Raw genomic sequence first — 13,676 nt, 5'->3', positions numbered from 1 at the left:
GGGCATTTACAGCCCAGCCGCGACTGCACCTCCGCAGGAAGAGGAGAAAGCGGTGGCGGGGGGGGGGGGGGGAAGGACTACCATCCCATTGGGTTTGAGGCCAGCTGAACGCAAGAGGGCAGGGTTGGAGACACCCCGGGGGGGCCTGGGGAAGTGACCCGGAAGGAAGGGCATCCCAGCCGAGAGGCAGGTGCTGGTGACACCCAGCAGAGGCGGTCGGAAGCCGCGTTATTCCATTGCTGAAGGACCAACGCCGCCGCCTGCGGGGTGCCTGACTTCACCAGCATGCCATCGCCCTCCGTCCTGCTGCCCCTCACCCCCATCCTGCTGCCCCTCACCCCCGCCCCGGTCCTGCTGCCCCTCCCCCCGCCCTGCTGGCTCCTCTGCCAGTCCCTGGGCCTCCTCCCTCCATCACTGACCCCCTTGCCTCTCCCTTCACACAGCAGCCCATCCAGATGGCATCGTGTCAGTCCTCTTTCCTGTCCATACTCGAGACCAAAAAGCGGGTCCAAACAGGAAGCCCCCAACACTGCTCAATAGTGCAGATGCCATCCTTGACCGAAACCTAACTGGCAACATCACAGGCAGTGCGCGTGTCAGGTTCCCTCTCTTTACGACCCTCTGGTTAGGGCCATTGACTTTGATCGCAGAAGAAGAATGTCTGGACAAGTCATGACGGTAAGGAACTTAGCCGCACTTTATTGAGTAAGCAAGCAGGCCAGCAAAAAGGCAGAGGCACGCTAACGGATAGAGGGCGGGTACCCCCAAAGGGGGAGGCATGAGCCCTTTGACATCAGGCATACATACACACATACATACACACATACATATGTATGTATGTATGATAAAGGCAGGGTCAGACTTAGTTACTCTAAGATAATTGCTTTGTTCCTAAATTATTCTTGGCGTTATACTTTTGTTACTTGGGCTTTGAGTCTCTTTGGACTGACCTGCTTTGAAACTTTTGACCATTGTGTTTGGGCATTCCTTGCAGCGAAGAACGCATCCGGCCACCCAACAGGTGTTTATTCCTTGGAGAGAAGGACTTCATGCCCGGAGGAGTCCTTTCCCTAAGTAGTTGCTCTTGCAGGGTACATGCCTTCTCATGCGATGCACAGTAATCACCTTGAGCCATCAGGTCAGGCCGGATGAAGCTTCCCTTGATCTTTGCATTTCCCTTGTACTAACACTGCAGCTTCTGAGGGAGGGGGAGGGCTAAAGCAAAGAAGACCGTGCCTCTGTTTCTAAACACACGGCTTGTTTCTGAATTCCTGGCTGCCACTCACCACAACTCACTTCCTCTAATTGGTCCTGTCTTGGTTATAGCTAAGAAGCGGTTCTGAATTAAGAGTTATGTATAATTTTAGCTCAGATCTATGTTTATATAATGACTATGCCAATTCATTATTTCTGAGATGAAAAATGGCCTTGAAATTTGTAAATAAAATAAGAATAGACGTTTAGTCTGGATTGGCACAGTGGACGTCGAAGGAATTTGTGGGGAAAGTGTAGTCCACAGTTTTGTTACAAGATATTCCCGCTGCCCCACACGTCGTTTCCGTGGTGACCGTGACGTAGCTAGCACTGACTTCACGTAGGGTCACAGCGCTCTCCAGGATTTGAACTGGTGGCCGTGGGTCTTGGTAATCCCAAGTGTGTTATTTTCTCATAGACTCAAATAACTGCATGCACATAAGGTAGTTTTATTTTAGGGAAAGGAGGAGAAAACAGGATATGGTGTTTTCCTTGTTAGTCCTTGCTTTGTTCATGTTTAGGATGGATTGTCATGTTTTAACCAGAGCTTACTTGAAAGGCGGACTTGAGTAACTTCTCAACTAAGAAGAATGGAAGTCCCGTGAAACAGTCTGAATAGAAGCCAGGCGCCGGTGGCTCTGGCCTGTAATCCCTGCTACTGAGATCTGAGGCTGAGATATGAGGATCATAGTTCGAAGCCAGCCTGTGAGACGCTTACCTCCAATTAACCCATTAACTACCAGTAAACCAGAAGTGGCACTGTGGCTCAATGTGGTACCACCCTAGCTCAGGGACAAGCACCCTGAGTTCAAACCCCACAACTGACAAAACCCCAAAACACAAACAAAAAAGAAGATATGCAACTAATCTACAATGTGATTGGTCTCACCAGACACAGTTGTCTTCATGAAACAAAGAATTTGTGATTGCTTCATTACTTGAGAAAAAAAGTCCACACAGGTGAAATTAAGTCATAGTCTGAAAGTGAATGACACCCAGAGATCTTAAGCCTTCGGCTCTTTGTATTATTATTACTATTACTCAGGCCTTTATTAAAGTACATTTTTAAATACGTTTAAATGCATTTTTCAAAACTTCAGTGCTGTTTTCAGGCCTCTACTCGGATGCTTTCTGCAAGACTGTCCTCAGCCAGACATTTAGACCCCCAGAGTGGACTTGTTTTGCATGCCATGTCATTCATGTAAAATGAAAGCCTTTGCAACTAATTCCAAGTCGAGAAATAACCTAATTTTCACACCTTTCGTATGCATCACCCGCTTATAGAGGGACGTCTTCTGTGTGGTTGTCTGAATGCTGTATTCTCTTTCCAGCCATCTGGAGGGATGATGGAGGGAGACACAAGCGCATGGGAGTGGGCGCGGGCTCCGCCATGCCGGGCGTGCCAGGCAGTAGGCACCTGTGGGCAGGCGCGGGCGGCTCTGCCCCGCTTGGTCGTCCAGAGCACCTTGGGAGCAGCGCTGAGAAGTGGGGCTCCCAGCGGGTCTCTACTCTGGGCGCGTAGGAGCTGAGGTGGGCAAAGGGGTGTCCTGTAGTGTCCTTGGTGGCAAGTACCTGGGACGTCTCTCGGAAGTGATCCCATAGCGGTTCAGCCTTATACAGACCGAGAGTCATCCGATGGCACAGCCGTGGAGACGTACTGAAGATCACACAGACGGGAAGGAAGGAAATGGGAACGTCAGCTGTGGGGCGTGTGTGTGTGTGTGTGTGTGTGTGTGTGTGTGTGTGTGTGTCTGTGAGAGAAGTAGAGAGAGAGAAAAGAGGAGAGAAACTAAAGCTTCAGACGCTGTGTTCCTTATCACTGTCTTCTAACGCTGACTTTCCCAGAGGGGCCCAGATCTTTCATTCCGTGTCTGTGTGAAATACAGGATCTCTGAAGCACTCGGCTCTCCTACTGCCGAAGACTGCAAGATTAACATTTTACCATAACATTAAATAAAATCAGGAAGATGAGAGATTTATGATTTCATTCATCTAAAGTGGTGCAGTGGAGAAAAGATAATAAAAGTTAAAGCCAAAAACGGATCGAGTTTTAACCACCCCCCTTACTTTTGTGTTTTACATCTTTAGGATGAGACAATTGTATTAGCCCTTGGCTCGATGAGTACAATAAATTAATGGTTTATAACCTTTATTCTATGCTCTAGGAGCACTTCATAAATCAACCATAACTACAAGCAAGAAAATAGCCTATAAAATGAGTCTCCCTCTTGTACTCCTTTTCTTTGGAATGGTCAATACGGATAAAAAATAATAATAATAAAAATAAACTTTAGGGATCTCTTAAAATGATGTAGTTTCTAACTGGAATTAGTATGCACACATATATTTCTATTTCCTTCTTTCCCTTATAGTGACTGCTTACACACACATACCATACACATACATACCAACATATTTTTGCTAAAAATAGCATAAATTCCCGATAATAAATTTGAGAAAAAATACAAACCACCCAGAGCTAAGTTTCTAAATGCCAAACATTTGGTGTCTATCCACTCTGTTTATCAAGAACAATAATACGCATCTTAAATGCTTACAGTGGCTCTCTATTTTCACTTCGAACTTCCTGAGGACAGATAGCATGCTGGTTCGTTGTGTATTTGCTTGTGTGGGTATGAATTTAAATGTGTGCATGTGTGTACGTGTTTACATATGCCTGTGTGTGTATCTACACAAATGTGTGTGTGTTCACATACGCACGTGTGTCTTTGTGTACCATCACATTTTTCCCTTGGAATGAAACTATCCACAATTGAGTTTTTGTGGCAACTGAAATAATTTTTCCATTTAAAGTAATTATATATTTTTTCATCTAAAGTTCATTAAGTAAAAGGCTCAAAATAATAAAAAGACAATGAGTGTTGAATAAAAAAATTCAAAACGCTCGTTCCTAATCCAATCTGACTATCTCAGAAATAATCAGAACTCCCCTTCTCCCGACTCTGATTGGATTCCGTGTGCTTCCTGGGCTGCTTTGTGTTCTTGAAGCGATCTGTAGCAAGTGTGATGACTTACAGCTTGTTGGGGTGGGAGAAATCAGTGATCAACCAGTCAATCACTGCAGCTCAGCACCCCCACTTGGAGGGAAGCCATAGGGTCCCAATTTGATAGGACATGGCTGTACAAAGGGCTCCGTGCAGAGATCAAGAGGTGACAAGGATCTAGCAATGTTTTGAGGCAGAGCGGCAGAGTCCAAAGGACGGACCAGTGTGTACTGAGGACCTACAAAGAGGGTGTTCCTCTGGTACTGTTGGTCCAGAAGGGCAGCTGGAGTAGGGAGCCAGGTGAGATTGGAAGCAGGGTGATGATGCTATAGAACAGCACTTCTGAGTAGTTCCTTTCGTATGAATTTCCATACACGGGAGAAAAAAGTCAAGGAGATGATTTTTAAAGAATATAGTTCTGGGTGGCAAAATACCTTTGTTATTGCAATGGTTTATGATCTTTCGACGGGGCAATGTGTTTCTGATAACAACTCCTCAAAACACATTGCTTATGCTAAGGCCTGATTCTGATCTGCTGCCTTCTGCCAATCTGCTTCCCAGCCCCAAGTTTATGGAGTCATTTCAGAGGTATATTTGAATGCATGTTATATACCAAGAGCCTTATAATAAGAGTTGGGGGGGGGGCTGGGGATATAGCCTAGTGGCAAGAGTGCCTGCCTTGGATACACGAGGCCCTAGGTTCGATTCCCCAGCACCACATATACAGAAAACGGCCAGAAGCGGCGCTGTGGCTCAAGTGGCAGAGTGCTAGCCTTGAGCGGGAAGAAGCCAGGGACAGTGCTCAGGCCCTGAGTCCAAGGCCCAGGACTGGCCAAAAAAAAAAAAAAAAAAAAAAAAAAAGAGTTGGGGGGTGTGCCCATGAAGAACCTGTTTTGTATTGTCCATTGGGGTCTGAGTTTCCATGTCAAGACTTGTGTATAATGGGGACGGTGTGTGAGTCCCAGTACAGCATCCTGTTCTAAGTGTCATCGGTGCTCCTGAACTGAAGGTAGCAGTGTGGTCTCATCTACCTCTTAAATGTGCGTCTACTTAAATAAGACATGAGTTCACCAACCGATGTCTATAGTAACCCGGAAAGAGAGTGCTCACGGACAGGACAGGGGAATCAGTGAGGAAGTGTTCTGTGCCCTTCCATACATGTGCTCGTGAGACTTGAAGACAAGAGCCTCTGGTAAAATCAGAACATGAATGTATGTCAGGAATCCTACGCTCAAGCTCTCCTAACAAGAATGAACTGGCTGCAGAAACTCCATGTGGTACCTCACAAGGTGGAAAGCCTGGGTCTTCGGGAGCTGAACGCAGAAGAGAGTTCTGAACAGCCAACACGATTCACCACCCAAACATGAGGACTGGAAAAAAGCAGAGAGAAATATGAGACCTTTTGAAAGTCTAAAAATGTTCTTAAGGATGAAAACTTTTGGATCGTACAGTCAGAATGAGGTGCCATAGGGACCATATTTTTAGAAGTAAAGCCAACATCCAAACACAAGCTGGTGAACCAGAAAGACAGCGGGAGTTTTTAAAGCACTCTTGACTGCATTGGTATGATTTCCGTAATGAAATAATATATAGGATCACATAGTGATTAATTCACAGTGAACTCAAAATAGTAGTTTTTATTCATCACTACCTGCTGTGCAGGCCATTCTGTTCTAGGTGAGAATAATTATTTTTTCCTAACCTATAATTACATGTAATTCAACCAAACCATCCTCTTCCAATACCACAAGATACAGTATCACATCTATTAGATGTGTGTGGCTGTAATTATCTTCTCCGTGTTGAAGTTAAGCATCAAGAATGTTCTATTTATAACGTAGAGAACTTGTATTTTAGTATAAATGTATCCTTCGAGGATGTGTCAGTGTATATGTAGACATCCAGAGACAAGCTACATAGGAAAAGATCTCCATTTAGTAGATTCCCCAAGCTTCTATGAAAATATAATAGTCTCTGATATTAATGGTTAACTACACACACTCGTATTAGGCAATGGTCATCCCTACACACTTGGTTAATTAAAGCAGAAAATGGCAACCCGACATGAATTCAGCCTGGAGCGAAGGTATCTAGGTAAATGGCTGCTTTATGGAGCTGAAACGATCCAGCGTGTTCTGCGGGCCCCAGGATACCCGCAGCTCCTGAGGTGCTGGCTTGGGCAGGCCCTGGCCGATGCTTGATTTATGAACAAGTAGATGAAGGAATGAACAGAGGAATGCATGAGTGGATAGACAGATGTACGTACAGGACAGGCAGATGGAAGGTTAGTGGATGAGGAGATTCAGGAGACACGTAAGCACAAGGCCCCTGCGTATTTCAGGGAGAGGGAGCCAAGAATGGCTAATCCACTGCTCTTAGCACATGAGAACAGGGTGGGATGGAGGAATGTGCTTCCCTTGGGATAACATAACCTAGGAGGCACAGAAAGTGATGTTGTTGTTGTTTTTCTCATGATAGAAATAGAAGGAACAGCATTTTAAAGGAGCATGGTGACATTCTCAGATCAGCAGGCAGGAAACAAGTCTGAGGAGATAACACTGCAGACATCAGAACTCGGGAGGAAGATGGGATTGTTTGTTTCGTGAGGACAGTGAGCGGGCCACCTGCCGGGAGCAGGTTTTACGTGGGGGGGAGGGGGCCCCCACAGGAACCCAGCACGTACACCCCATTCCAGGACACTTTGCTAGGAAGTGAACGCGCCACAGAGAGACAGCTACTGTCAGCTCTACAAGACCGTGCGTGGCATCATCAAGCTAAAAGTAGTTACTAATGTTGTGTCAATGTGTTTAGAGCCAAGGAGGTTAATTCTGATAAGCAATAACGAAATAACTTATTTATTGATATCGGAGTCCACTGGCATTCACAGCAAAACTTGGACAGAAAGAAAGGAAGACAACCCAATGCAACGTTAATACTGATGCTGTCATAACTGAGTAAAGATCATTCGCATAGGTACGGCATAGACCTCTGCAGTATATAAAGGTGACTCCAGGCTGAGAGTAGTGGCGTGACCCTGCACTCTCTCTAATTAAGGAGGTAGAGAGCAGGAGGAGTTCAGCTAGAGGCCAGGCTGGGCAAAGGCCAGAGCCAAGAGACTCCCTCTGAATGGACGAAGTTGGACATTGTGCTGTGTTATAAAATAAGAAATGGATGAGTCCCGGCTGAGCCTAGTATAAAAAAAAAAAGACCTTATCTTGAAAATAACTGACACTTCCCCCCTCCCAAAGGGCTGGACTCGTGGCTCAGAGGAAAAGCACCTGCCTAGCAAGCACAAGGCCCTAAGTTCAAGTACCAGTGCTAGCAGAGTCACCAGAGAATGAGTTCGATGGGAGGTTTAATCTATAATCGTTAAATGCGGGAGGGTGGTCCTAGAAAGAAGAAAATTTAACACCTCTATTTATCGAGCCAGATTAGATGCATTTTTATTATATGGATTAATCAAACAGTTTGAAAGTGTTTAAGACTTGTGTCAGATCAATGTTGCATCTTAAAGATCTAAATCCAGGTTGTGAACAGGGGCCATGAAATGTGACCCAGAAGAGAAGAGGTGAATAAATGTGGCTATGTTTAATAAGGTCCCCTCTAGCACTCGTGACAGGTGGGGTGCTTGTGGATGTCTTGCACGCGAGGTGCTCGGAGGGCCTCTAGGGTGAGGGTCCTCCCGCTCACCCGGGGAAGAAGACAGAGTGTGAATTAACCTGCAGCAAGCCACAGGAGACAGTGCCCAGCACACCTGGAGTCCGCGCCCGGCTAGGAGAGGGGGCATGGGGTCAGCCTGTGCATCCATGAGCATTGCATGGGGGAGGTTTTGATCACAGTTTGCTCAGAACCGTGTAGAAGTGAGGGGCCCATGGTGCGGGGGGGGGGGGGCTGCGGGGGGGTGGATTCTGGGGCTGACTTGCAGTCAGTTAGGGAGCCTGTCGGAGAGGACAGGCTTCAGGCAGTCTCGTAGGCCCTGTCTGTGTGACACCTCCACCTCGGAGCAAAAGCCGGGTCACGGGTGGGGAGGGTCCCCACTCTGCCTAGTGAATCAAAACCCACCCTGGAGCATTTAACGAGCCCCCCCGGGGGGGGGAGGGAGGTGCGCGTGCGTACTACCATCTGAGATTGCTTAGCCACCGAAGGATCTCGCTGGGCTGGATGTTTCGGTGTGGATCCCAGAGATCTTGGACAAGTTGTCTCCCCTGTACCACCGATGAGGTGACCACAAAGACGTCGTCATCTCCAAAAGTAAGAATCCTCTCCCCTTTCATCACAGAATGCACCAGGTGACGCTGTGGTCACTCTGTCCCTTTGCCCTCTGGGGACCATGAGTCCATTTGGTCACTTCCAAAGGCCCATTTCCTTAGGGCAGTTGTACCACCATTGAAACAACTTAAATCACTTTGTTGGGTCACCCAAATCACCACGTCCTTTATTTGGGTCATTTCATTTGACCATTCTTTTTGATCAAAGCAAAGCCACGGGGTACGAGCTGCCCTCCCTCAGCCGTCCACCAGATCCACAAGTGTCAATTTTGTTATTCAGGGGCAGTAAGAGAATGGACTGGACTCGTTCACATGTAAAAGCTGTGTCTTCTTCCAATCCATGACTTTGGTGGAGAGAAGAGGAATCTTGCTCTGCCCTGCCCCTGTGGAACATTCCTTCCAGGCCCACGGTTTTCCCTGACTTCATGAAGGCAGGGAAACCCTTGGCTCCCATAAGCCACCGCGGGATAACAACTGCATTGCTTCCTTCGTAAGTGCACACCTCCCAACCGTGCTCCAAGGAACACAAGCAATTCACAGGATGCCTTGGTGGTTCGCTCTTGGTACAACCCTGTGCCACCACGCCCCACCAACCACCCTGCCACTGTCCCAGAATTTGTCTGCTGCCACGGCCTGGGCAACCTTCAAAAAAAATCCCTGACAATAGGAGCAGTGCTCGGAGCCGTCCAAGTCACCGATGCCAGTGGTGCGAAAGCCACTAAAACCTGTCACCTCAGAGGAAGCCATCCATGTCTAATGGCTCCCTAATGAAGGGGGGCGGTGGCTGTGACTCAGAGTCACAGCTTGCTTCTGCGGGGTCAGCGTGACATTCGAGCGCTCATCTCTGACAGGAACACGCTGCCTCTGCCTCCCGCAGACACGGGAAGAGGCTGGCAGGGGGCGGCTCCGCCTCTCCCTGCTTCTGGCTGGTGAAGAACAGCCTTTCAGGAAAGCAAGTTAACAAAACCCAAAGGTGTACGTGATACGAGTGGGTCCCGTGGGTGGAGGCGATGAGTCTTTGGCTTATCAAATCAACCATCACTCCCTGTTGCTGAGTCCACGGGACACGCACCACGACGGGCATCGTGGACCGTGCAGAGCTCTCGCTTTCACAAGTCATGAGATTGTAGGCTGCCAGCTCCCGCCTTCTCCTCTCCTCTCCTCGGCTTTTCTGTCCCCCTTTCCCTTCCCCTTCCCTTCCTTTCCCTTCTCTTCTCGTCTCCTGCCTCTTTTTCTTGTCCCTTCTCTTGTTTCTTCTCGTCTGAATCCACTCTCTCCACATCCGTACCACGCGTGCATTTCCAGTGTACCAGCCCCTATTCTTTCAGGAGGTTTAAATGTGTCCACTGCCGAACACAGGCAGTGCATTAGGCAAGAGAACTAAAGAGGCCTTGGTAGGGTTTCTGAGACACACATGGACGTTAGAAGAGCCAGCGTGGGAACCTCATGACTCCATTCGTGGCACTTCATCGCCTGCTACCTCCTGAAGCCCCCAGTTCAACAGCCCATCATCCAAACAGACCTTTATAAAATTCAGGAAAACGTCAAATCGTTACGGTTTATACTGGATCGCCTTTAGTCTTCCGGCATAACCTGGCTGTGTTTTTCCAGTAGTCGTGATGCCACACTCCTGCGCCGGCTGCTTTCTCCATCCCTGCAGACACGGCTGGCTCCCAGTGAATGGGACATTGTGGCTCTGGCCTTCTCTGTCTCACGTTCCTCTCCTACCCTTCCCAGATACCCTGGACCTCCCTCTCAATCCACCAAAGCCCCCTGGCTTACCAGACATCGTTCCCCAGGAGGCCTGCCCGACTGCTTACTGGCGGCTCCCTCCTCTCAAACACTCCTTGCACACAAGTCTCTCATTGCACTGAGCCTGGTTCTGCCAGAGTTTTCCGGCTGTGAACCTTTCCCAATGAGCAATGAGCTTCACGAGGACTAAGGTCTCTGAAGCATAACACGTTGTTCAAAAGTGATCTCGTTGTTCTGCGTGTGCAATGAACGCCTGTGAGAAATGACACGAAGAGTGGCCGTGGTTATCTTGTCCAACTCCTTCCTGCTCAGCATTTCCGTTTAGCTCCAGGACGGAGCTGGATTCCCGTGCTCCTGTCCCGCGGGTGTTTCCGGCATTCATTAGGCCCCTCGGCGGTCTTCTGGGACCGCGTGCATCCTGTTGATCGTTACTCTTTCCCAGCGCCATTTTGGAACTCAGGTGTCTATGAATCTGACCTGGGGATTCATTTTCCCCACCATGACTTAGGTCCCACAGTCAGCGAGGAGCAGGGGTGTCAGGTTCCCCTTTCCCCACCCCGGCTCTGACAGGAGCAACCATTCTTCCCGTCAGAGTGAGTTGGCTCGTGGGGAGGAAGGTAAAAGGCCGTGACTTACGGAATGTAACCAGGGAGTTAGCGTGTCAATGCAAAGCAAATAAAGGTAAGAACACCCCCCCCCCTCCACACATACATCTGTACGACTGTCCCACCTTCCTCCCAATTCAAAGAAAATGAAATGAAGCCAAATCTAGTCCAAATGCAGTCCTGTGAACGTCAGGTCAACTCTGCAAAGCACAGTTTCATTCAAGAAGGAATTCCAGGAAAGGTGGCACTGACACGCTATGTCTGGATTAAACCTGATTTCCATGTGAAGAGCTTCATGAAACATCTCAGGCTAAGCACCCTAACGGCAAGCAGGACCTACGAGCACTCCCAGTGCCTAATGGTGTGTGCCTGCTCCGACCTCTTGTGCCACTGTGATGAATGGCCTGGACTATGGGGTGCTAGCTCTGTGACATCCCCATTTGTGCTTTGTGGCACGGGGGTTTGCCTTCTGCCTGTGTTACTGGTGTTTGTCTCAAGTGCCAAGAATACAATCGTGATCGTCCGGCAGGCAAGGTTTTCCATCCCAGCGGAGCAGCGCCTCTGGGTGGCTTGGCACTTGCCCGTGGACTCCACTGAGCTCCTCTGCAGTAGTTCAGGTCCGTGTCCCCACGAGCCTGTGAGCTCTTGAGATGCCCCTGAGGCCGGAAAAAAATAGGTACAACGCAGTAAAACTGTTTAAAAGTTGCCAGGATGTCATTTACCATTCCGGAATTTAGGGATCTCTGTGAGTAGCTATCTTCCTTTTTTTTTTTCAAATTTTTATTATCAAACTGATGAACAGAGAGGTTACAGTTTCATACGTTAGGCATTGGATGCATTTCTTGTACTGTTTGTTACCTCGTCCCTCATTCCTCCCTTCCCCCTCATTCCATCCCCCCCCTCCCCCAAGGTGTTCAGTTCACTTACACCAAACAGTTTTGCAAGTATTGCTTTGGTAGTTGTTTGTCTTTTTTTTTACCCTGTGTTTCTCAATTTTGGTATTCCCTTTCAATTTCCTAGTTCCAATACCAGTATACACGGTTTCCAATATACTCAGATAAGATTACAGAGATAGTGTAGATACAACCACAGGAAGTTGATACAAGAACCTCATCAATAATAGAAGCTACAGATACACATGGGACGTTGAAAGTAGTTACAACTGTGATATAACAATCGTTTCCATAACATGGAGTTCATTTCACTTAGCACCATCTTATGTCATCATAAGGGTATAGCTATTGGGCTCTTGTGCTCCTCTGCTGTGACTTGCCTAAACCTGTGTTTAAAAGTTGCCAGGATGTCATTTGCCATTCCGGAATTTAGGGATCTCTGTGAGTAGCTATCTTCCTTTATACTAGCACGTTCTGGAAGTCTCAGATGTGTGACATAGAAGCTGACTTGACTTCATGTTGCAGCTTCTTCATAAAAACTCCGGGGGGGATGCATGCCTGGCATTATGAAGTGTTGGTGCAGATGAGGCTTAAGTTGTACTCCAAAATGGAAATTTGCACTCGGGAGATTATTTCCTTGAGACTTTCGTGCTGAAGTTCAGTAACCCTAGTTATTCCTGGCTTTCCATCTAGCGTGGCATGGTGTTGTGGGGACCGTTGGGTAAAGCGATCGCAGGCGTCGGGTTGACGCTCGGTTCCGATCTGTGTGTGTTTATATGTGGGTGTTCAATTTCCCTGCTGAGGGCGGGCGGAAGAAAGATACCACGCCGGCGGGCGGCGTGACGGTTTGGGTCTGGATGGAAGGGTTTGTCCTGTGCCACGCTATCTGCAGGCAAAGCACCGAGACCGATGGCACGGTGTCCCACCGCGGCGGCAGCGCACGGGCAGGGCACACGTCAGTGACCACGTGGGCACACTGGGCACACCGTCCGCCTAGGCTTCGGGACAAATCCTTTGGAGAGGGGAGCAGATAGCGCAGCATTTAAAAGTAGTAGACATGCATCGTTCATTTCCCCCTGCTGGGAAAACCACCCCTCTGGACCGTGTTCCCCGTCAGCCTTGGGGCATCTACGAGCAGTGAAATGTACCCCTGGTATGTGTGTGTGTGTGTGTTCCAGATGGGCGTGCACAAAGTGTTCCTGAAGTCCTGGCACATGGACCAGCTCAGTGACCTGTGTCTCCAGCTGCAGCAGAGGGTCGTGACCTGCCAGAAAGGTAAGCGCCGCACGCCGCCGCCGGGGCGCCGCCTCTTTGAGTCGTTCGGTTCAACGTCATCTCGTGAACCCCGAGTTTAAGCGCTGCTGGGACCAGCATTGTCGTGGCTCCTCACCAGCCCCCCCCCCCCCCCGCCCAGTGCCTCACTCAAAGCGGAACACCGCGTGTTAGAAAGCACTGTGATGACAGGCACTGCTCATGTGTTCCTGGGCAGATTCTCTATCCCCGCGGGGACTACGTATCTTATCGTTACTGCGTCCATTGCCTCGCAAGGACCCAGGCTCAGAGCTCCCGGGAACAAGCCCAGATAGTGTGCGGCTAGAGCACAGTGGCCGCATTCTACTGGGCAGCCTCCTGACACTCCCGGGAGAAGTCTGCACCTGCTCCTGCCACAGACACAGTGAGAGAATCCTATTCTATTTGTCTCCGAAGACTAAGTTGTGATACACAGCCAACCCAGAGCAGAGAGCATGAACGGAACCCAGATTCTGGTCACCTTTCAATAGAGAGATTTTTTTTTTTTAAAGCCCATGGAGAAGCAGAATGGCAAGCCAGGCAAGCAACGGTGGAGGCTGAGATCTGAGGATTGAGGTTCGAAGCCAGCCTAGTCAGGAAAGTCAGTGA

General features: G+C 48.7%; 1 protein-coding gene across 1 annotated transcript in view; it reads left to right on the top strand.

Annotated features, from left to right (window-relative positions):
• Positions 1-13,676, top strand: part of Myo16 (myosin XVI) — a 328,439-nt gene that overhangs the window by 264,869 nt on the left and 49,894 nt on the right. Inside the window, exon 29 of the mRNA XM_048341097.1 lies at positions 12,956-13,052. Within this exon, the coding sequence (XP_048197054.1) occupies positions 12,956-13,052 (97 nt within the window). The remainder of the gene's footprint in view (positions 1-12,955; positions 13,053-13,676) is intronic.

This window comes from Perognathus longimembris, chromosome 3 (assembly GCF_023159225.1).
Source record: "Perognathus longimembris pacificus isolate PPM17 chromosome 3, ASM2315922v1, whole genome shotgun sequence".
In the NCBI taxonomy this organism is placed as follows: Eukaryota; Metazoa; Chordata; class Mammalia; order Rodentia; family Heteromyidae; genus Perognathus; species Perognathus longimembris.
Note: the sequence above shows the minus strand (reverse complement) of the source record. Positions and strands in the feature narration are given on the sequence as shown.